Source organism: Odocoileus virginianus, chromosome 12, assembly GCF_023699985.2.
Source record: "Odocoileus virginianus isolate 20LAN1187 ecotype Illinois chromosome 12, Ovbor_1.2, whole genome shotgun sequence".
NCBI lineage: Eukaryota > Metazoa > Chordata > Mammalia > Artiodactyla > Cervidae > Odocoileus > Odocoileus virginianus.
The window spans coordinates 27,040,283-27,063,683 of NC_069685.1; the positions used below are offsets into that span (position 1 = coordinate 27,040,283).

The window sequence follows — 23,401 nt, forward strand, 5'->3', positions numbered from 1 at the left end:
AACAAAGGCACCACAAAAGTTCAGTAGGGAAATAATTATCTTTACAATAAATATTGTGAGGTCAACTGGGTCCATATTTTTAAAATAAACCTTGATCCTTATATCACACCATATATTTAAGTTAATTTGAGTTCCCTGTAGACCTAAATATGAAATATAAAATGATGGAGCTTCAAGGAGAACCTTCATGATCTTGGCTAAGGAAGAATTTCTTAAACAGAACAAAAAGAGAGCTAATCATAATGAAAAGGTAGATGAATTGGATTTCTTTAAGATTTTTAAGTCATCTAAAGGGACACCATTAAGATAGTAAAAAGTAGAAGAAAGTATTCATAATACATACAGCCAAAAAAAAGACTCATATCTAGAATATAAAAACTTTTACCAGTTAATAATGAAATAGTAAGAAAAAAAGTTAATCAAAAGAAAAAAAGACACCCCATTTCCAAAAATGAACAAAAGAATTAGTCTATAAAAGATAATATATGAAAAAAAGTTCAATTTCATTATTTACTGTGGAAATATAGTTAAAACTATAGTGAGGTACTATAGCATGCATACCAGAATGACTAAAATTTTAAAAACTGACAATATCAAGTGTTGACAAAGTTGTAAAAAATCCAGTGCCTTCATAGGTTATTTTGGTTATATAAATTGGTACAGCCACCATTTGGTAGTATCTTTTTAAGTTAGACATACATACATACTATGCCAGATAATAATAATAAAAACACTAACTACATACCCAGCTGGTATGATTGCTTTTGTTCATCAAAATATGTGTACAAGAACATTCATAGAAATTTTAATCTTATCAAAACACTGGAAATAATTCAAATGTCCATCAATGTGAGATGGCATAGGTAAATTATGGTATGTTCATATATGGAATAGATGAAAAGAATAAACTGCATCTATAAGCAATGGCAAACGAGTCTCACAGACATAATATTGGACAAGGAAGCCAAACATTAAAAAACTTATAGTCTATTAATTAATTATATGCTAATGAAGAACAGGCATAATTACCTGTAAGGATGGGATCAGAATAGTGGTTGCATTTTAGGTGGATGAATACTGATTAGAAGGGCACATGAGAGAACCAGGTTCTGAGGTAGCTAAATCTGGGTGGTGTTGCTCACATGTCACTATATGTATAAAAATTGAATTGTACCCTTAAAATTTATGTACAGTATGTCATTGTAAGTGAGAGAGAGGTAAATCTTGGCAGAGGAAGATAAATAGAATTATAGATCAAACAGGAGTGGCTGTGAATTTACTGATTATGGAAACTAGGTGATAAGCATATAGGGATTCATTGTAAAGTTTTTCTATTGTGTATATGCTTGAAAGTTTCTATACTGAAACATTTCCATAATTAAAAAATGACAGTGTACTTTGAAAAAATCTTAAGTTTTCTTATTTTTAAATATCATATTATAAATTTCATATGGTTAATAACTAAAAACTATTAGTGATCATATATAGCATTAGTAGGAAATGAAGTTGAATATTTAACTGATGGGAAAGAACTTTCTCAGCAAAACTGAAAACTGGGAGAATTGCAAATGAATAAATATACTGATAGATTTATATATAAGGTTTTTAAATATTTAAAACAACTTTAAAAATATTTTAAAGAGAAATAACTGGATGAAATAGTTTTAATAAATATGACAGAAGATAAAGATCATACAAGGAGCTTTGAAAAAAATGAAAAAAAAAAATTGTAACCCAATAGGGAAACATGTATGAGACATGAGCAGAATTCACAAACTAAGAAAAACAAATTGCTAATAAACAAGTTTTTTAAAAGTTTAAACACTATTAATTAACTGCAAAGTTGTCAGTTTGAGTGAATGTGCAGCTGCAGGTGTAAAATGGTGCACAGTGAGAGTCTATAAAATTTAGTCATAACAGAATAATTATTGTGTCTTATAATTAAGGAAGTTGATGGCAACATTATTTGTAATAAATTAAAAACAACCTATCTAGAAATAGATAGTTAAATTATGGTCCATTTATAAAGTGCTGTATTGAGTCATTAAAAATCACATTTCCAAATAATTTGTAATGTTTGTATTGTTATGTCCTAAATATTTTTTAAAATGAACAGTGTGCATATGTATTTATATATGTTGTAATCCTATATCCACTAATCTCAGTTTTAAAATTCATAAGTAACAGTGATGTAAAAGTTAGAAGTAGTTATCTCTCTGAGTTCTAGATTACAGAGACCATATATTTGTCTTTTTAATTTTTTTGTATTTTGCCTAAATTTACAGTATACTTGTGTTTTGGGGATTGGGTTCTTATAATGGGGGAGAAGGGAATGCATGAATTTCCCCTACCTGATACTGCATTTACTCTATCTTTAATTCAGAATAATAGCTGACGTTTCTTGGAAAAGCAAAAAGAAAGTTTTCCTACCAGAAATGCTCCCGTTATGCCAAGTCTGCATGTAGCTTAAGAGAAGAATCATTGGTAAATAAGGGACACAGGACCTCTTAACTAGATAGCTGTAATTCTATTTTATGGAGGAGAGCTGTCAGATAAATTGCTTTGTAGCTGATTCCTTCTTTAACAACATAAGAATCTAGTGCTACACTTTGCTGCTTTTCTCCCCCATGAAAAAGTGTGTGATCTTTAGGAGCCAGAAAGATCAAAATAGTTGGGTATTCAGAGGGCAGTTGGCTAAGAACCATAATGACTTATTTTATGAAGTTTTCATTTGATCTTAAAGCCACTACTGTCCTTTCTGCCCCAGTTTTCTCTTTTCCTAATTCCTTCCTTCTTTCTGCGAAGGATCTTCATATCTTTGTGGTCTAAATACTCCTCATAAAAATATAAAATTAGGAGATGGTTAGTTTTTAGCAATCCTGTCTATGTGAGTGAATAGTTTTGTGCAAAGGAAGAGGGGAAGGAGACCATAAATCAGTTTTTCCAGCCCAGCGTTCTGAATTGAATCATTACTGAGACTTGTTTTGAAGACAGAGTTGTCTTGGCCGTTATCCATCCTGCATCATTGCAGATCTGTCCAGTTTAAGTCAGAATTGTGTCAACTGAAGGATCTGGGGTTCATTTAAAGACTGAATTTTTATACCTTTATTATGATTCAGATGCTAAAGATGTAATACTAAACGAAAAAGACATGGTCCCCATCCTTAAAAACTTATTATTTGCATGGAGGTGGGCAAACTTTAATTGTATCTTTGCAAACTAGTAAATGCTCTTTAGGAAAAGCATAGGACACTATGAGCTTTTGCTAGATAGTAAGAGAATTTTCCTGTAGGAGCAAGAAGTTAGCTAAGTTCTAAAAGTTGAGTAGAAATAACTAAGATAGGCAGGAGGGAAAAGATTATTCTAGTCAAAGGGAGTGTATAAGAAGATCCAGGAATGAGAATGCATTGTGAAAGAAGCAAAGAAGGGAAGAGTAGTATAACACCGTCTCTTAGAATTAGGTAGAGAGCAGGTTTTCATGAAGGACCTTAGAATAAGGCTTTTCAAGCTGCAGATAGATTTTTCAAGTAGAAATGGGGAGTTAACTAGCCAGAAAGAGTGATAAAACTGTGTAGATGCATAGATCAGCTTTTAATACATGATGTGTGTGAGAGAGACAGAGGCAGAATTAAATACTTCCACCTAAGATGTCAGAATTGTGGCTTCCCCAGAGAAAGTGGAGATTGAGGCAAGGAAGGATATTCAATTCAAAATTTGTAAAATTCAGTAATTTAAAAATGTTTTAAATAGAGCAGAAGTCACAGAGCCTCAGGAGGCTTGCTCAGGAGTAACACAATACAAAATTAATAAATCCAAGGTAGTTTTTCCAGTGCCAGTATTTATAAAGTCAGTCTTCTACTTGTGTACCATTTGAGAAAGCAGATTTAAGAGATTTAGAAAGTATGCAGCATTGAGCAGAAATAATGAGGACAGAATGGTTGTAGTTTTCCGCCATGAGTTTAGCTGTTATTGAGTTTTCTTTGGTGTTTTTTGAATCAATAAAATTGAGGCTTCTTATTCATTCATTTTTCAGTTTGAAAGTAGTCATATTTAATAACTTACTAGAGGCCATTCCAGCCATGACCATTTTTAAAGCACATTACTTTAAAATATCACAAGATAGGTGTTCCTTATAATACTTCTTGGGTGTAGCAAGATAACGATAGCCTGAGAGTATACCAAAGAAATTGTGCTAGTAACTACTTAACTATTTTATCAGTTGTCTCAAATATGGTAACAGGTAGTTTCATTCTAGATGCATATGAAGCAGACAGTTCATTACATACATTGGGTACTTTAGAGCATTAGGGTTAATTCTCTCCCTGAACCTCAAGTTGAGAAAACTTTAGGGTATCCAAAGAGCATTTATTCGTATGTTCATTCTACATTAAGGGTTTTTTTTTACCATAATAACATAAATAACCTAGAAATAATTGAAGACATTTCCATATAACTTTCTGAAAAGCATTTTAGTCTTTTCTGGGAGGGAGGGGGAATTGTTCATGTATACCGTAACTGTGGTAGTAAAAGAATTCCCGTATATAATTTTTTTTTTAATTTTACGAAGCTCTTTGAAAGAACCTGAACTTTAGTATGTAAATCAAAAGTGGCTTGAGGAGCCTCTCAGAGGAGCTTTTGATGAGCACATCAGGGTGCTGGGAGCATGGCTTCCTTGGAGAGGGCTTGGAAGCTCTGCACACCCCCTACCCAGCTGTACCTTGCTGTGTGTCTCTCTTGCATCTGGCTCTGCTGGAGTTGTATCCTTCATAATAAACCAATAAACATATTTTGTGTGTTTTAAAAAACATAAACGGCTTCCATTTAAACCCAGCTCTCAGTTACTAAGAGCATGAACATTTATTGTCCATTCAGGCAGCAAAAGTAAAAATAGATGATGAAAGCAGGTCTATATTAGTGGTATGTTTTTTTCCTACTGTCATTTCAAGGTGTTGGGGAAAGTGTTAAAAAATCTGTACTCCCATCTTAATTCTGGTTTTATTAAATTTATACTATAACATAGGATAAGTCCTCGTCTATGATGGAAACAAATTGTAAAATTAATTTTTATATAGGTTTCTCATCCAAACATTTCTGTGCCACAGACCACACAATAAATGATTGTATTTATCAGTGATCACTCTGTCTCCAAGAATAACAGAAAAGAAAAAGAAAATACTATTTTCATTTTATTCCTTAGATCAGTACAATGGAGCATGAATTTTCAATAAAGGAACATGGATTTGAAGTTCAGTTAAGAGAGATGGAAGACAGTAATCGAAATTCCACTGTTGAACTGAGGCATCTCTTAGCTACTACACAGAAAGCAGCCAATAGGTGGAAAGAAGAAACGAAGAAACTCACTGAAAGTGCAGAAATTAGAATCAGTAATCTAAAGTAAGTCCACTGCTAATTCTTTGGTACATTTTACAGAAAAATTATTTAACCTTTAGTTTAATGTCCTTGCCATAATCTTTCTGTAAAAATATGTAAGTCTGTACCTTATATTTTTTACAGCAAATATTAAATTACTATGAAAAATGTTGACAATTATAGATCAAACTCAAATTGTTTGTTTTATAAATTTTATGCATATCACAGGAAATACAATGATTTTTGTTGGACACGACAGTTTAGAATCTTAATACTATTCATATATAGATATAGCATAGTAATGTTCCATAGTTGCAACAGAATCTATTTGGCCTGCAAAGCCTAATATTTGTTCTCTGGCCCTTTAAGAAAAAATTTGCTGACGTTTGCTCAGGAAGAACATGAACTTTTATGATAAATGAAATGGGAAGCTATGAAGGGCTTTTAACAAAATGATATGATCAGCCTTTAAATGTTCAACAGATCACTTTGACTGCTCTATGATGAATAGCGTGGAGAGGGTCAAGGGTAGAAGAAGAGGGAAGATGAACCAGTACTGTGATAATCCAAGTATAAAATGATAACTTGGATTAAGTTTTGAAGGACTGGAAATCATTTTTTAAAAGTTTGCTTTGGTCCATGTTAAGTATGAGCTACCTAAAAGATATCAGAATATCAACTTGTTAGGTACATAAGTTTGGAGTTCAGGAAAGATATTGCAACAAGAGCTATAAATTTAGGAGTGATTAACATATGCATAATTTTTAAAGTCATGGAATTAGAAGGTATAGAAAGGAAGTCTGGATAGGGAAATTAGGCTACTGAGGACTAAGTTCTAAAATTTAGTTTGGAGAAATGAAAATTTAGCCGAGCCTGAGAAAAAATACTGAGACAAACAAAAGAATAGTAAAAAAAAAAAAAAAAATCAAAAAGAACGACATAAAAATAGATGATACTTACTTTTTTACAGATAGATAAACTGAGTCTGAGTGACATAAAGAAATTTGTTCAAGGTCACATAGCTAACAAAGTAAAAGATCCTGGTTTCAAATTTAAGTCAATTGGATATAGTCAATATGGTCCTAACCATTAAAGTTTGCTTTGTTTTTTTGCCAGTTTATTTCTTTTTATTGAAGTATAGTTGCTGTACAATTTTATATAAGTTATAGGTGTACAATACAGTGATTTGCAACATTTTAATTTATAGTAATTTTAATTTATATAAATTTTAATTTATTTTTACTGTAAAATATTGGGTATATTCCCTGTGTTGCACAATATATGCTTTTTCTTATTTTATACCTGTAGTTTGTACATCCTAATCCACTACCCCTATACTAACCCTCCCCTCTTCTCTCTCCCCACCAATAACCATAGTTTGTTTTCTGTAGCTGCAAGGCTGTTTCTTTTTGTTATATTCACTAGTTTCTTTTCTTGGCTGAATAGTATTCTATTGTGTATATATTTCATGTCTTCTTTAATCCATTCATCTATTGATGGACACTTAAGTTGCTTCCATTTTTTGGCAGTTGTAAATATTGCTGCTGTGAACTTTAGAGTGCATGTATCTTTTCGAATTAGCGGGTTTTTTTTTCTTTCAGATGAATACCCAAGGGTGAAATCGGTACTTCTATTTTTAGTTTTTGAGACACCTCCATACTGTTTTCGACAGTGAGTGCATCAGTTTACATTCTCACCAACAATGTACTAGCATTCCATTTTCACCACATTTTTGCCAGCACTTGTTATTTGTGTTCTTTTTGATGTTAGCCATTCCAGCAGGTGTGTAGTGATATCTTATTGTGGTTTTGATTTGCATTTCCCTGATGATAGTGAAAGGTTGTTGCTGAACAATAAGACGCCAGGATTCTTGGCCTCCGGAGGAGGCGAATTCAATCCGGAGCCAGAGATGAGGCTGGATCGCTCAGAAATTTTGTGTAATAAAGTTTTATTAAAGTATAAAGGAGATAGAGAAAGCTTCTGATATAGGCATCAGAAGGGGGCAGAAAGAGTACCCCCCTGCTAGTCTTCAGCTGGATGTTATATAGTCACTAGCAGTCTGTTAATGAAAAGAAAGGAATGTCTTAAAACTCAGAATGGCACCAGGCCCCTCATCTATAAAATGCATTTTGGGATAATCTTGGCACCAGATGATTCATCCCAGACCATAAAACGATTGACTTGAATCTTGTAAAAGGGCAGATTACCATACAAATAGTATTGTTTACATAGATTAGGGGAACAGTATCTTGAGTATAACATACTGGTTTGTCAAGGAGGTTCTGAGCTATTAGGAAGAACCGACTTGAAGACAGAGCCTAGGGTAAATACATAGTACATTAACATAGCTTAAGACAAACATTTCCATGAGAAAAATGTATTGGTTAATTCAAGGTTTGAGAATAGTTAGCTTCAGGTGAAACCAGGTGTCATGCCAACACAGTATTTTAAGAGAACCCTCCTTTTAAATTTGCATAAAGAAGGAAAAAAATATCGCTTGTTTGTTTCCTCCCGCTGCTTAAGAGAGATAAAAATGTCTGACGCTTGCAGCCTATTTCTTCCATGGAGACCCCTGGCCTTCCTGCCTGTGACCCTGTTAATAGTGCTGTTGGACATCTTTTCATATGCCTACTGGTCATCTGTGTGTCCTTTTTGGAAAAATGTCAAATAAGCAGGTATCACTATAAAATTCCTTCTTAGTCCTGGTTTTACTGTGTCCCATACGTTTTGAATTGTTGTGTTTTCATTTTCATTTGTCTCTAGGTGTTTTTTAAATTTCCTCTCTGATTTAGTCAGTGCTCTATTGATGATTCTGTAGCTATAGTTTGGCCTCCATGTTTGTGGTTTTATAGTTTTTTCCTGTAGTCGATTTCTAGTCTCATAGATTTGTGATTGAAAAAGATGTTTGATATGATCTCAGTTTTCATAAATTTATCAAGGCTTATTTTCTGGCCTAGCATGTTATCTGTCTTGGAGAATGTTCCATTTGCACTTGAAAAGAATGTATATTTTGCTGCTTTCAGGTGGATACTCTCTCTGTATATAAATTAAGTTCACTTGATCTAATGTGAAAGGCAAGGATTTCCTTACTGATTGTATGTCTAAATGATCTGTCCATTGATATAAGTGGGATGTTACAGTTCCTGACTATTATTATTTATTTCTTGTCAGTATCTCCTATTATGCCATTAATACTCACCTTATATATATAGGTGCTCATATATGGGGTGCATATATATTTACATTTGTTGTATCTTTTTCTTGAATTCACCCCTGGATTATTATGTGTTGTCCTCCTTTGTCTCTCCCAGCAGTCTTAATTTTACAGTCTGTTTTATCTAAGTATTGCTACCAGGGCTTTCTCTTGATTTCCATTTGTATGGAATACCTTTTTCCATTTCCTCACTTTAGCTTTGTGTTTGCCTGTAGATCTGAAGTGAGTCTCTTGTAGGCAGCATAGGTATGGGTCTTGTTTTTGTATACAATCAGCCAGTCTATGTCTTTTGGTTGGAGCATTTAGACAATTCAAAATTAAGATAATTATTGAGATGTACTTACTGCCATTTTGTTAACTGTTTGGGGCTTGTTTTTGTAGATTTTTCCCTTCTTTTGTTCTCTTCTTTTTGACTTATGACTATCTTTAGTGTTTGAACTCCTTTTTCCTTTTTGTGTGTGTATGTCTGTTACAGATTTTTTTTGTGTGGTTACCACAAGGTTTTTGTAAATCATATTTCTTTAGATACAAAGCAGTTTTAGTTGTTTTTTTACATTCAGTTCAGTTCAGTCGCTCAGTCATGTCTGAGTCTTTGCGACCCCGTGGACTGCAGCACGCCAGGCCACCCTGTCCATCACCAACTCCCAGAGTTTACTCAAAGTCCTGTCCATTGATGCCAGTCCATTGATGTCAGTGATGCCATCCAACCATCTCATCCTCTGTTGTCCCCTTCTCCTCCCCGCTTCAGTCTTTCCCAACATCAGGGTCTTTTCAGATGAGTCAGTTCTTTGCATCAGGTGGCCAAAGTATTGGAGTTTCAGCTTCAACATCAGTCCTTCCAATGAACGTTCAGGACTGATCTCCTTTAGGATGGACTGGTTGGATCTCCTTGCAGTCCAAGGGACTCTCAAGAGTCTTCTCCAACACCACAGTTCAAAAACGTCAATCCTTCGGCTTATAGTCCAACTCTCACATCCATACATGACCACTGGAAAAACCATAGCCTTGACTAGACTGACCTTTGTTGGCAAAGTAAGGTCTCTGCTTTTTAATATATGCTGTCTAGGTTGGTCATAACTTTCCTTCCAAGGAGCAAGCGTCTTTTCATAGCTGCAGTCACCATCTGCAGTGATTTTGGAGCCCAAACAAATAAAGTATCTCACTGTTTCCACTGTTTCCCCATCTATTTGCCATGAAGTGATGGGACTGGATGCCATGATCTTAGCATTGTTTTACATTGCTGATCTCTGATTTCAAATGCATTTTAAATACTTGCATTTTTATATTTAAATTTAATACAATTTAATTTAAATACCTGTATTCTCTTCCCTCCATGATTACTATTTTTTATTTCATATTTTACATCTGATTGTCTTGTGTATCCCTTAACTGCTTATTGTGGATATAGATGATTTTACTGCTTTGATCTTTTAACCTCCCTACTAGCTTTTTGTGTGGATGATTTCCTCCCTTTATGTTTGCCTTTACTAGTGAGCTTTTCTATTCAGTAATTTTCTTGTTTTTAGTTGTGGCCTTTCTTTTTCTCCTAGATAAGTTCATTTAACATTTTTTGGAAAGCTGTTTTGCTGGTCCTCAAGTTTATCTTTTGTTTTTCTATAGAACTTTTGATTTCTTTGTCAAATCTGAAGGAGAACTGTGCTAGATAGAAGATTCTTGGTTGTAGGGTTTTTGTTTTTGTTTTTGTTTTCCTTCCATCATTTTACATATATTGTGCCACTCCTTTCTGACCTGCAGAGTTTCTGCTGAAAAATCTGCTGAAAAATAAGCATTATGGGCATTCCTTTGTATGGTATTTGTTGCTTTTCCCTTGCTGCTTTTACTATTCTCTCTTTATTTTTAATTTTTGTCATTTTGATTATGATGTGTCTTAGTATGGTTCCTCTTTGGAATTCTCTGCACTTCCTGGACTGTTTCTTTTCCCGGGCTTAGAAAATTTTGAGTTATTATGACTTCGGATATTTTCTCCGACCCTTTCTCTCTGAAACACTAATGCTCGTATGCTTGACCTTGTCCCAGAAGTCTCTTAAATTGTCCTCATTTCTTTTTATTCTTTTTTTCTTTATCTGTGCAGTGGCAGTGATTTCCCTTGCTCTGTCTTCCAGCCCACTGATACATTCCTCTGTATCATTTAGTCTCCTGTTTCCTTCTAGTGTATTTTTCATTTCATTTGTAGTCTTCATCTCTGTTTAGTTGGTCTTTTATGTTTTGTCTTTTTAACAAAAACTATGAACTTCTCACTCTCTGTATACATTCTTTTCCCGAGTTCTTTGATCATCTTTACAGTCATTACTCTGAACCCTTTCTTGGTATATTGTCTGTCTACACTTTACTTATTTCTTCATCTGGGATTTTATCTCTTCCTTCACCTGGAGTATATTCCTCTGCCTCCTCATTTTGCCTAAGTTGCTATTTGTATCTTTACATATGAGGTAGGTTAGTCACACTTTTCAACTTTGGAGAAGCAGCCTTCTGTAGGAAACGTCCTATGTGTCCCAGCAGTACACTCCCCTCTCATCACTCAAGCTATAGGTTCTAGGGGTTTGCCCAAGAGGGCTGCGTGGGTCCTTCTGTTGTGGCGGGCTGACTGCGTGGCAATCTGGTGTGCTTGTTGTCCTGTAGCCTGATTGGTTGCCAGGCCCTACCTTGTATGGATGCTCCTGTGTACTAGTTAGTGAGACCCAGTTATGAAGCAGCTCGTTGTGGAACCCTCAGGGGCCTCAGGGCTAGTGCTGGCTCTCTGGTGGGCAGAGTCAGCATTTGTAAGACTCTGAGCTGTTGCCTGCCCTCTGATTGGTGATCCTAGGTCCTGGGGTTAATGCCATACTAGTGGCAGGCAGAGCCGCTTCTTGGAATCTGGCTGCAGGGCCCAGGGATCCCAGAGCTGATGTCAGATTGCTGATGAGCCGGGGCGGGTTCTTGACCCAGTTGGTTATGGGGTATTGCTGTGTTTCAAAGCTTGTGTTGGCCTACTGTTAGTGGATTGGATATGCAGGCTTCTAGATCATGGTTTTCTTGCCTCTAGTGTCTACCTTCTGGTGGGTGAGGCTGGTCTGGAGTCTTGTGCAGGCTTCCTGAATGGCAGGGCCATTGCCTGCTCAGTGGTGGGTGGAGCTGAGTCTTGGTCCTTTGGACAGGGCCATATTTAAAGGCCGCTGAGGGCTTAGGATGTCTTTAAGCAGCCTGTGTGCTGATGAGTGGGCTGTGTCCCCACTCAGTTAATTTTTTGGCCTCAGGCATCCCAATTCTGGTGCCTAAAGGGTGCTGGGTGGTGTCAGGTCCTGGCACTAATGAGCCAGAGGGAAGATTTCAAGATGGCAGCTACAAGCATCAGTATCTATGTGATAGATAGCTCCTAAGTATGGCTACCACCACTCTCTGTGTCCCCAGGAAGAGTCACAGGCATCCCTACTTCTCCCAGGGACTCTCCAACAAGGTAAGTCTGGCCCAGGCTTCAGTCAAATTACTGCTTCTGCCCTGGGTCCCAGAGCAGGTGAGATTTTGTGTGTGCCCTTTAAGAGTGAAGTCTATTTCCCTCAGTCCTGTGGGGCTCCTGAAATTAAGTTCCACTAGTCTTCAGAGCCAGATCTCCGGGGGTTTGCGTTCACAGTACAGAACCTCCAGGCTGGGGAACCCAACATGGGGCTCAGAACTCTCACTCTGAATATAATTATCCTCCAGTTTGTGGGTTGCCCACCAGAGAGTATAGGACTTGATTATATCAGGAGTCCATCCCTCCTACCCATCTCATTGTGGCTCCTTCACAATGTCTTTAGTTGTATATCTTTTCTGGTAGGTTTTGGGCTTTTTCACTGATGGCTGTTCTGCAGATAGTTGTTACTTTTGAGAGGAGGTGAGCTTGGAGTCTTCTTACTCTGCCAGCTTGGCCAACCCACCGCTCCCACCACCAACCATAATGTTTTATAAAATGCTAGTGACTGGTTGAGTAAGATAGAACTGAGAATGAACCTTTCAGTTTGGTACCGTGTGGTGCTTTGATTATTAATAATAAAAATAAGAACAGTTTTGGTGGAATGAAAATTATTTAGAATTAGTTTGAAAGAAAGGGAAAATTTTGCTTCCATTTATTGGTGAGCTAGGAAATTTGGACCTGTCTTCTCATGACTAAAGAAGTTACATGAATTATAAAAAGCATCTATTTGCATTAAATAACTAACAAAAAATTATTACCAGTTTGACTTTATCCAAGGAATGCAAAATTATTAAAGCAGTAGAAAAAAATTGATGTAATTTACCACATTACTTATTAAAAGAGAATAATCATAAGGTTATCTCAATAGATATAGAAAAAATATTTGAAAAAATTTAATATGTATCCATTTTTTATTTTTAATATGCCTCTTAGCAAACTAGAAATAGAATTTACTTAATTTCATAAAGGTATCTATTCTAAATCAAACATTATTCTGAATAGCAAAACATAAATCTTAATAGCTTTTCTTTGAAGACTAGAAAGATGACCAAGACCACTGTTACCACTTCTGTTAGTAGTTGTAGCACAAGTCCTAATCAGTGCACTATGTCCAGAAAAAGAAGTAAAAGGTATACAGACTGGAAAAGAAGAAAACAGTCATTCTTCACTGACATAATGATTGTATGTGTGGAAAATTCAGAGTAGTTCACAGACAGATTATTAGGTGAACATAGAAAAACCAGTTGTGTTTCTACATCCCAGCAACAAACATTTCAAAATAAAACTTTAAAAATAGTATAATTTACATTGCATCAAAATGCATCAAATGTCTGTGAATAAATTTAACAAGAAATGTACAAGACTTTCACGTGAAAACTAGGGTATTAAAAGTAATTAAAGAAGGTCTAAGTAAATAGAGATATATTAATTGGTCAGAATCCTCAATATTATACATTTGTTAATACCCCCTGCCCTGATGAAATAGAGATCTAGTGTAATCTCAGTCAAAATACTTACACATGGAGCAGTATCCAAAATATTAAGTGGAAAAAAAAAAACAAAACAGTATACAGCGTGTATGCTATTCTACCCTTGTCAGGGTATTTACTAGCTTTGACTGGTGAAAGGACCTAGATACAGTGGCCAGTATTCAGATGCAGGTGAGGTATCCTGAAAGAAACCAGGACTCCTTAGATAAATGACTGATTACAAATCTGGAATAGGAACATATAGGATGAACCTAGGAAACACTTTGTGGTAGCAAAAGGCAAGGAAGATATCAAGATTATTGAAATCAAATTAAAAGGACCCAGTAGCCAACTTGAGGAAGCTCCCACTGGCCTGTGTGGTGACAGATTGATAGTTCATCAAAGAAAATATCTGCAATAAATGTTAACATACCAAATATATTGAAAGTCTGTGCCTTCAGAATGATATTAAAGAAAAAATTCTTTGGTCACCTTTGGCAGATATAGAAACAGCTTTTTCTGAAAAGAAAATGAAGTTAAAATCCAGCATTTATTCTACTTTTCCTCTATTCACTGTACTTCATCAAATGCTACTTGGCCTTTTCCTATCATAATTGCCCTTACTTCACTGGTTAGGAAACCAGTGTACGGATTTTGCCAGTTAGTTGCTTAATATGTCTCCCAATTATGTATCTCAGAACCAGGAAGCAGCCACAGAGTAGGATTATGGACACCCTGGGCCCACTGAGACAGCTCAAGCCAAAAGTCCTTTGATGACCCACCTGCAATAATTTCTCCTCTGGTTGATGGACCACAGTGGTATTTAGAATCTCTAGGAATTTGTCATGTCCAATAATTGTTAAAGTGTCTGAATTTCCCCTTCCCCATTGCATGGTTACCCTGCCTACTCTTCACAGGTCCTTTTTATGGGAAGGCTAGGAGGAAGTATATATGAATGTATAAAAGTTTCCTTTAAAGGAATCTGCAACTTCTTCCTTCACTCAAGGGGCTCTGAATCTGAACAGATTCAAGTCTGAGAACTGATTAAAGAGCCATGACACTGTCTTATAGTGATTAAACGCTGCTATTCACAAGATCTAGAGCTTTTCTTCTGCAGGTCAGACAAAACTTGAGTAGACTGCCCGTCTATTTCAGTTCTAGGATGACAGTGATAAAATTATCAAGCCCCAAAGATCTCTGCAAATCAGATTCTGCTGATTACTATTTGAACTCTACTGCCATTCCAGTAATGATGACTGCATTTGCTTTGGAGGTTTAAGGCCACTACTTTGCCCTTGCTGTTGAGAATTGTATCATTTTCATTAAATTCAGGTAGCCCAGTTCCATGGTAGCAGTTCCCGCTGTCATTTCTGTCCCACAGAGAATAGGCACTACAGAGCTCTTCAGGGATAATGAGACACCCCTTCTGGCTGTATTTCTCATAGCCCTGGTGAAGGCAGTGTCTTCTAGAACCTCCTGAAGGAGGCAGTCTCCCTGACCTCTGGTAACTTTCTCAACACCAGATTCTCACGTGGGGGTGAGTGTGTCCTCCTCTCTTCCTGGGAACATTTGTCTTGAAAATATTCAGACACATTCAGGGACGCTATTGATAGTTAGTGTATAGGGGCCAGGGGTGCTGGTAACCATCCTGCAGTGCTCAGGACAGCCCCACACAGCAAAGAATTTTCAGCCAGTGGTGTTAGTAGTGCCGTGGTTGAGAAAGTCTGCTGTATGCTGCACAAGGAGCTTTTTACATTTTAGTATTCATTATAGGTCACCTTTGAATCCAGATTTTGTTCAACCAACCAAGCAAACCAAAATACTTGAGCTAATTCATTTGATATAGAATATCTGCTTTGTGAGCCCATATTGGTAAACATGGCCTCATCCAGTGGTTTTTGGTTTTTTGTTGTTGGTGTTGTTCAACACCTAAGGGTGTTCTAGCACCCTCAGGACCTCGTCTCACACATACTCTCTGATTTCTATGTAAAATTGGCAAAATCATGTAATTATCATGGTGCTTTCTGCCACCTCAGAGGTCTTGTCTTTTACCTCATTTCCTAGAGCTAAGTAGATTTCAGTCTGGCTATAGATGTAGAAGCAATGGATGATGGCAAGGTAATTCCTGAAAGGAGTCACCTATGCGTTGCAAGGCAACCTCCTTAGGTGAGTCCTTTACAAATTCTTCAGGCAGAGGAGACTTACCTTCCCAAATAGAGAGGAAAGACTGCTTGTACTCTCAGAGAAAATCATTGCAGAATTTAGGGCTTCAAGGCTCCAGCTTCACTGGAGTCTGTCTGTTCACATGTCCCCATTTCAACTTGTAGGGGAAAAAAAAGACCCTGCAAGGTTATGCATTCAGCCTGTGGTGTGATTCAGCCATTCCTGGGATTAGACTTCAGATTTGATTTTCAGAAAATTCAGCTTTGCAACTGCTGGAGATAAGGGTTTCTTTTAGGGTAGTAGCAGCAGCTTCTGGCCCCCTAACCTAGACTTTGAACTCAGAATTTAAAACTCTGAGCCCTTTATTTTTATTTTCAGAGCTTTCCATTATACCTGGAAGCTACATTATTTTCTTCATTCCATGTCATTATTTAGTCATTCAAAATGTTACGGTATACTGGCACTTGATGATACAGGTAATAATTTAACTCTTTTACCATGGATTACCTGGGTCCCCTTTACCACTGGCCTTTAAATTTAAGCAAAGCATAGAACGAATTCTAGATAATTCACAACCAGTTAGAGTACCCATTCATAACGTTATATTCCTCTGGAACTACTTCTGGTACCAGTTTCTCTGTGCATCAGGGTTTCTTCAAGGAAACAGAACTACTCTGGGTAGTACTGAATAGTAATAGAATATGGAATTTATTGTAGGAATTAGACCTTATGCAGTGGCACTGGTAGAGAATTCAGTTCAGTGCACCTGTCTCTGCAAATGATGCTAAACCTGAAGTCACTGCGGGTCTCTGAACCAGCAGTTGTGAAGGACAGCTGGATGCAGATGAAAACAGCTCACAAGGAGAAACTGAAACCCTGTTTTCACCTGTCTCTCATCACCTCCACCTCAAACCACTTTTGTGGATGACCTGCAGGAGAGGCTGCTGCCCTTCACCGTGGATCTGTACATGACCCAAGAGGCCAACAGAGGAGGTCTAACAAGAGGCAGAAGATGGAATTGCTGTGGGTTCAGGTGGTGCCCCACACCATTATAGTGACCTAACATGTCAGCAGCTGTGCGTGAGCTGCCACGGTGCCAGGTACCCTGCCAGCCTTCTCAGCTACTGCACAGACTTCTCTTGTGGTCAGCACCAGCCCAGGACCAGGCAGGGCAAGGAATCCTGGGAAACATAGTTACAGATTAACTAAGTTGATGCAGTCCCAAGCTACCACCATGTGTTTGTCATAATGTAATTCTTGATGTTGTTCACAGTGCTTACATAAGGAAGAACAAAACCATATAGAATAAATAGGTTTAACATCAGTCTAAAAATAATGATGTGCATGCTAAGTCACTTAGGTCCTGTGTGACTCTTTGTGACCCTGTGGGCTATAGCTTGCCAGGTTCCTCTGTCCATGGAATTTTCTAGGCAAGAATACTGGAGTGGGTTACCATTTCCTCCTCCAGAGAATCTTCCCAACCCAAGGATTGAAGCCATGTCTCTTATATCTCCTGCACTGGCAGGCAGGTTCTTTACCACTGACTCCACTTAGGAAGCCACATACGTATGTATGATAGGTAGCTATATGTTAATACACTGTTTGCCACTCTACATACTGCTTTAATCATCACAAAAACTTTATGAAGTAAATGCTGCTATGCTCCCTATATTAGGGTTCTTCAGAGAAACAGAACCAATAAGGTGTGTGAGAGAGAGAGAGAAAGTGTGTGTGTGTGTGTGCGCGTGTGTGTAAAGGTTTATTTTAATGAATTGGTTCAAGTGATTGTAGAGGCCTGCCAAGTCCAAACTCTGATTGAGAAGACTGGCAGGCTCTATAGTCAAGCTGTTCTTTTCAAGTCCAAAGGCATTCATGCTGGAAATCTGAAAGCCAGTGTTACTGTTTGAGTCCAAAAGTCCTCTGTTGCAGAGTACCCTGTTGCTTGAAGGAAATCGGCTTTTTGTTCTTTGCAGGCCATCAACTGATTACATAAGGCCCACCCACATTATGAGAGGCATTCTACTTTACTCAAAGTTCAGTGACTTAAATGTAAATCTCATCCAAAAATACTGTAATTGAGACATCCAGAATAACATTTGACCAAACATCTGGACACTACGGCCCAACCAGTTTGACACATAGAATTAACCATCACACTCCCTGTGTCATACATGAGGAAGCTCTGGACTTTAAAAAAAATTATACAAGTCTACAGTTCATCATCTGCAACTCTTAATTCAAAAAAACAGAAAACAGTTTTTTCCTAAGTTATCTTCCTACACTTTTGTGGCAAAATCTGACATGAAATGATAGTCTATTTTTGATACATGTGTATCTATATACGCACACATGTATATAAATACAGAGAAACATTTTTTTCCTTTGTAATGCCTATTAATACGTTTTACTGAAAAATATTTATGATTGTAATCATCTCTGTCTTACTCTTAACCCATAAAATACTTTTCTTGAATCCTTGGATTTTGCTATATTGTATGTGTAACCAACTAATCACTCCCAGTAGATTATTGATTGTGAATGTATTTTATTTTAGTTTATATTTCCTGAGGTATGGATCAAAGTACTTGCCAAAAGGAAAGACATATTATGTTGCATTTAACTCCCTTGAGTCTGTCCAAGTAGTTTTAATACAACTCTGTCTGTTGCTTATAGTCTGGGCTAGAAAGATTGTTAATGCCCTTTACAAACCATGACTTCAGGAATACTACTTGATTTTTTGAAAAGTAATTTTACCCCAGTTATACATGTATTTTTTATTGTTATTACAGTATAGTTAATTTACAGTGTAGTATTAGTTTCTGATTTACAGTAAACTGAATCAGTTACATATATAGCTATTCTTTTTTACATGCTTTTCCCATGTCATTATAGAATATTGAATAGAGTTCCTTGTGCTATACAGTAGGTCTTTATTAATTATCTATTTTATATATATGTGTGTGTGTATATATATATATATATATATATATAGTAGTGTATATATGTTAATCCCAATCTCCCAATTTATCCCTCCTCCTTGTTTTTTTCCCCTCGGTAACCATAAATTTATTTTCTACATCTGTGACTCTATTTCTGTTTTGTAAATAAGTTCATTTATACCTTTTTTTGAGATTTCACATGTAAGAGATATCATAATATTTGTCTTTCTCTGAGTTCATTCAGCATGGCTGTCTCTAGAACTATCCATATTGCTGCTGATGGCATCATTTCATTCTTTTTATGGCTAAATAATATTCCATTGTATATATATGTACCACATGTTTATCTATTCCTCTGTCGATGGACATTTAGGTTGCCTCCATTTCTTGGCTATTGTAAATAGTGCTGCAGTGAATGTTGGAGTGCATGTATCTTTTCAAATTATGGTTTTCCCCAGATATATGCTTAGGAGTGCGATTGCTAGATCATATGATAGCTTTATTTTTAGTTTTTTAAGGAACCTCCGTAACTGTTCTTCACAGTGGCTGTACCCACTTTACATTCCCAGCAACAATGTAGAAGGGTTCTCTTTTTTCCATACCCTCTCCAGCATTTATTGTTTGTAGATTTTTTGATGATGGCCATTCTGACTGGTAGAAGGTGGTATCTCATTGTAATTGTGATTTGCATTTCTCTAGTAATTAGCAGTGTTGAGCATCTTTTCATGTGTCTCTTGGCCATCTGTATGTCTTCTTTGGAGAAATGTCTGTTTAGGTCTTCTATCTTTGTTTTGGTTTGGGGTTTTTGTGTGTGTGTGCTTCATAAGCTGTTTTGTACATTTTGGAGATTAATCCCTTGTTGCTTCATCTGCAAATATTTTCTTCCATTCTGTATGTTGTCTTTTCCTTTGTGTTTATGGTTTCCTTTGCTGTGAAGAAGCTTTTGAGTTTAATTAGGTCCACTTTGCTTATTTTTGTTTGTATTTTCATTACTCTCGGAGGTGAATCCAAAAAGATCTTGCTTCAATTTATATCAAAGAGTGTTCTGCTTATGTTTTCCTCTAAGAGTTTTATAGTATCTGGCCTTACTTACTTCTTGATCCATTTTGAGTTTGTTTTTGTGTATAATGTTAGAGAATGTTGAAATTTCATTCTTCTGCATATAGCTGTTCAGTTTTCCCAGCACCACTATTGGAGAGACTGTCTTTTCTCCGTTATATAGTCTTGTCTCCTTTGTCATAGATTAACTGACTGTAGGTGCCTATGTTTATTTCTTGGCTTTCTATCTTATTCCATTGATCTATATTTCTGTTTTTGTTCCAGTACCATACTGTTTTGATTACTATAGCCTCGTAGTATAGTCTGAATCTGGGAGACCTGATTCCTCTCGCTCCATTATTCTTTCTCACTATTGCTTTGGCTTTTCAGGGTCTTTTGTGTTTCCATACAAATTGTAAAATTTTTTGTTCTGTCTGTGAAAATGCCATTGATAATTAGACAGGGATTGCATTGAATCTGTAGATTACCTTCGGTAATATAGTTATTCTGACAATATTGATTCTTCTAATCCACAAGCATGGTATATCCATCTGTTAGTGTCATCTTTGATTTCTTTCATCAGTATCTTATAGTTTTCTGAGGATACGTCTTTTATCTCCATAGATAGGTTTATTCCTAGGTATTTTATTCTTTCTGACATAATGGTAAATGGGATTGTTTCCTTAATTTCTCTTTCTTATCTTTTGTTTTTAGTGTATAGGAATTTAAGTGATTTCTGTGTATTAATTTTGTGTCCTTCAACTTTACCTAATTTATTGATGAGTTTTAGTAGTTTTTTTACTAGCATCTTTAGGATTTTCTATGTATGGTATCTTATCATCTGCACACAGTGACAGCTTTTCTTCTTTTCTAATTTGGGTTTCTTTTATTTCACTTTCTTCTCTGATTGCCATAGCTAGGACTTCCAAAACTATGCTGAGTAAAAGTGGCAAGAGTGTGTATCTTTGTCTTGTTCCTGATCTTAGTGGAAGTGCTTCCAGTGTATCACCAATGAGAACGTTGCTATGGGTTTGTTTTACATGGCCTTTATTATGATGAGATGGACTTCCTCTATACCCACTTTCTGAAGAGTTTTCATCATAAATCAATGTTGAATTTTGTCAAAAGATTTTTCTGCTTCTATTGAATGATCATGTGGGGTTTGGGGGGATTATATGGGGTTATTTTATTTTATATGGGGTTATTTTATTTTCATGATCATATGATCTTTATTATTCAGTTTGTTAATGTGGTGTATCACATTCATTGATTTGCATATATTGAAGAATCCTTGTGTACCTGGGATAAATCTCACTCATGATGTATGATTCTCTTAATGTGTTGTTGGATTCAGTTTGCTGGTATTTTGTTGAGGATTTTTGCAACTATGTTCATCAGTGATATTGGCCTATAATTTTCTTTTATTTCCCTAGTTTTGGTATCAGAGTGATGGTGACCTCATAGAGTGAACTTGGGAATATTCCTTCCTCTGCGACTTTTTGGAAGAATTTCAAAAGGATAACTGTTAACTCTTCTCTAAATATTTGATAGAATTCACCTGTGTAGCCATCTGTTTCTGAGCTTTTATTTCTTAGAACTTTTTAAATCACAGTTTCAATTTCAGTTCTTGTGAGTGGTCTGTTCATATTTTCTATTTCTTCTTGGTTCAGTCTTAGAAGGCTATACCTTCGTAAGAGCTGATCCATTTCTTCCAGATTGTCCATTTTATTGGCACATAATTGCTTGAAGTACTCTTTTATGATCCTTTGTATTTCTGTGGTATCCATTGTAACTTCTTTTTCTTTTCTAATTTTATTGATTTGAGGCCCCTCCCTTTTTTTCCTCAGTGATTCTGGCTAAAGGTTTATCAATTTTATCTTCTCAAAGAACCAGCTTTTAGTTTCATTGATCTTTTCTATTGTTTTCTTCATCTATATTTCATATATTTCTGCTCTGATCTTTGTGATTTCTTTCCTCCTACCAACTTTGGATTTTGTTTATTCTTCTTTCTCTGCTTGCTTTAGGTGTAATATTAGGTTGTTTATTAGAGATTTTTCTTGTTTCCTGAGGTAAAGTTATATTGCTAAAAACTTCCCTCTTAAGACTACTTTTGCTGCATCCTGTAAGTTTTGGATCATTGTATTTCATTCTCACTTGACTCTAGGTACTGTTTTAATTTTCTCTCTGATTTCTTCAATGATCCATTGGAGGTTTAGTAACATATTATTTAGCCTCTGTGTGTTTCTGTTTTTTACAAATTTTTCCTATAATTGGTTTCTAATATCATAACATTGTGGTCAGAAAAGATGCTTGATACAACTTCTATATTCTTAAACTTACCAAGCAAGGCTTGATTTGTAGCCTAAGATGTGATTTATCCTTGAGAAAGTTCCATGTGCCCTTGAGAGGAAAGTGTATTCAGTTGCTTTGGTTGGAATGTTCTGTAAATATCAGTTAATTCTATCTAGTATAAAATGTCATTTAAGACTTGTATTTCCTTATTTTCTTTCAGAATCTGTCTGTTGGTTGTAAATGATGCATTAAAGTCCACCATTACTATTGTGTTACTATCAATTTCCCCTTTAATGGCTGTTAGCATTTGCCTTATAGGAGGTGCTCCTATGTTGATTATATATATGTAGTTACAGTTATTATAGCTTTTTCTAGGATTGATTGAATAAGGATTAATTATGTAGTGTCTTTCCTTGTCCCATGTAACAGTCTTTATTTTAAAGTCTATTGTGTCTGTTATGAATATTGCAACTCCAGCTTTCTTTTGATTTCCATTTGTGTGGAATATCTTTTTCTCATCCCTCACTTTCAGTCTGTATGTGTCCCTAAGTCTGAAGTGGGTCTCTTGTAGACAGCATATATATGGGTTTTGTTTTTGTATCCAGTCAGCCAGTCTGTGTCTTTTGGTTGGAGCATTTAATTCAGTTACATTTAAGGTAATCATTGATATGTATATTCCTAATGCCATTTTCTTAATTGTTTTGGGTTGGGTTTTGTAGGTGTTTTTTTCTTCCCTTCCTCTTTTGTTCTCTTGGGTTTGATGACCATTTTTAGTGTTGTGTTTGAGTTGCTTTTTCTTTTTTGTGTGTATCTGTTGTAGTTTTTTGGTTTGCATTTCCCATGGTCATGATTTAGCAGTTTATATGTATGTGTGTGTATATGTGTGTGTTTATAGATATATATGTGTGTGTGTGTATATATAGATATACATATATATCTATATATTTGTATATACATATATATGCACACATATATACACACACAAGTTTGTTTTAAGTTTCTGGTCACTTAATTTTAGATGCAGTTTTCACTTCCTGCATTTGTAGTCTTGTCTTATCACACTCGTTGGTTTTGATACCATATTTTTAGAAGCAAATCTATGTCCAGCCCATATTCAAGGTGAGAATTAGGCCCTGTGTTTTGAGAAGAATCTCAGAGACTTTGGGGGCATATTTTATAACCATCATGAAAGCAAGTGTGCATAGTTATACTCTTGTATAAATATTTGCCCACATTGCATTCCAGCTCAAGCACCATTATTTCCTCAATTTTCTTGTATTTCTCTAGTTCATACTAATATTTTCCTGTTTTAGAAACATTGAAGTTCTTAGAGTCTGAAACTATTTTTTATTATTATTCTTTTTAATTTTCTTACCTCTTTTAGATTAGGGTCAAACACCAATGTAACTACCTCTCAAGTCAAGAAATGCACATATTTCCCAGTTAGAATCCTCTTGGAAGAATG

The 23,401-nt window shown here is 35.9% G+C and overlaps 1 protein-coding gene across 3 annotated transcripts in view; it reads left to right on the top strand.

Moving 5' to 3' along the window:
- The window catches only part of SCLT1 (sodium channel and clathrin linker 1), a 225,298-nt gene that overhangs the window by 158,486 nt on the left and 43,411 nt on the right, over positions 1-23,401 (top strand). For all 3 annotated transcript variants that reach the window (XM_020886621.2, XM_020886612.2, XM_020886639.2), the window contains one exon: positions 5,198-5,394. In XM_020886621.2, the coding sequence (XP_020742280.2) occupies positions 5,198-5,394 (197 nt within the window). The remainder of the gene's footprint in view (positions 1-5,197; positions 5,395-23,401) is intronic.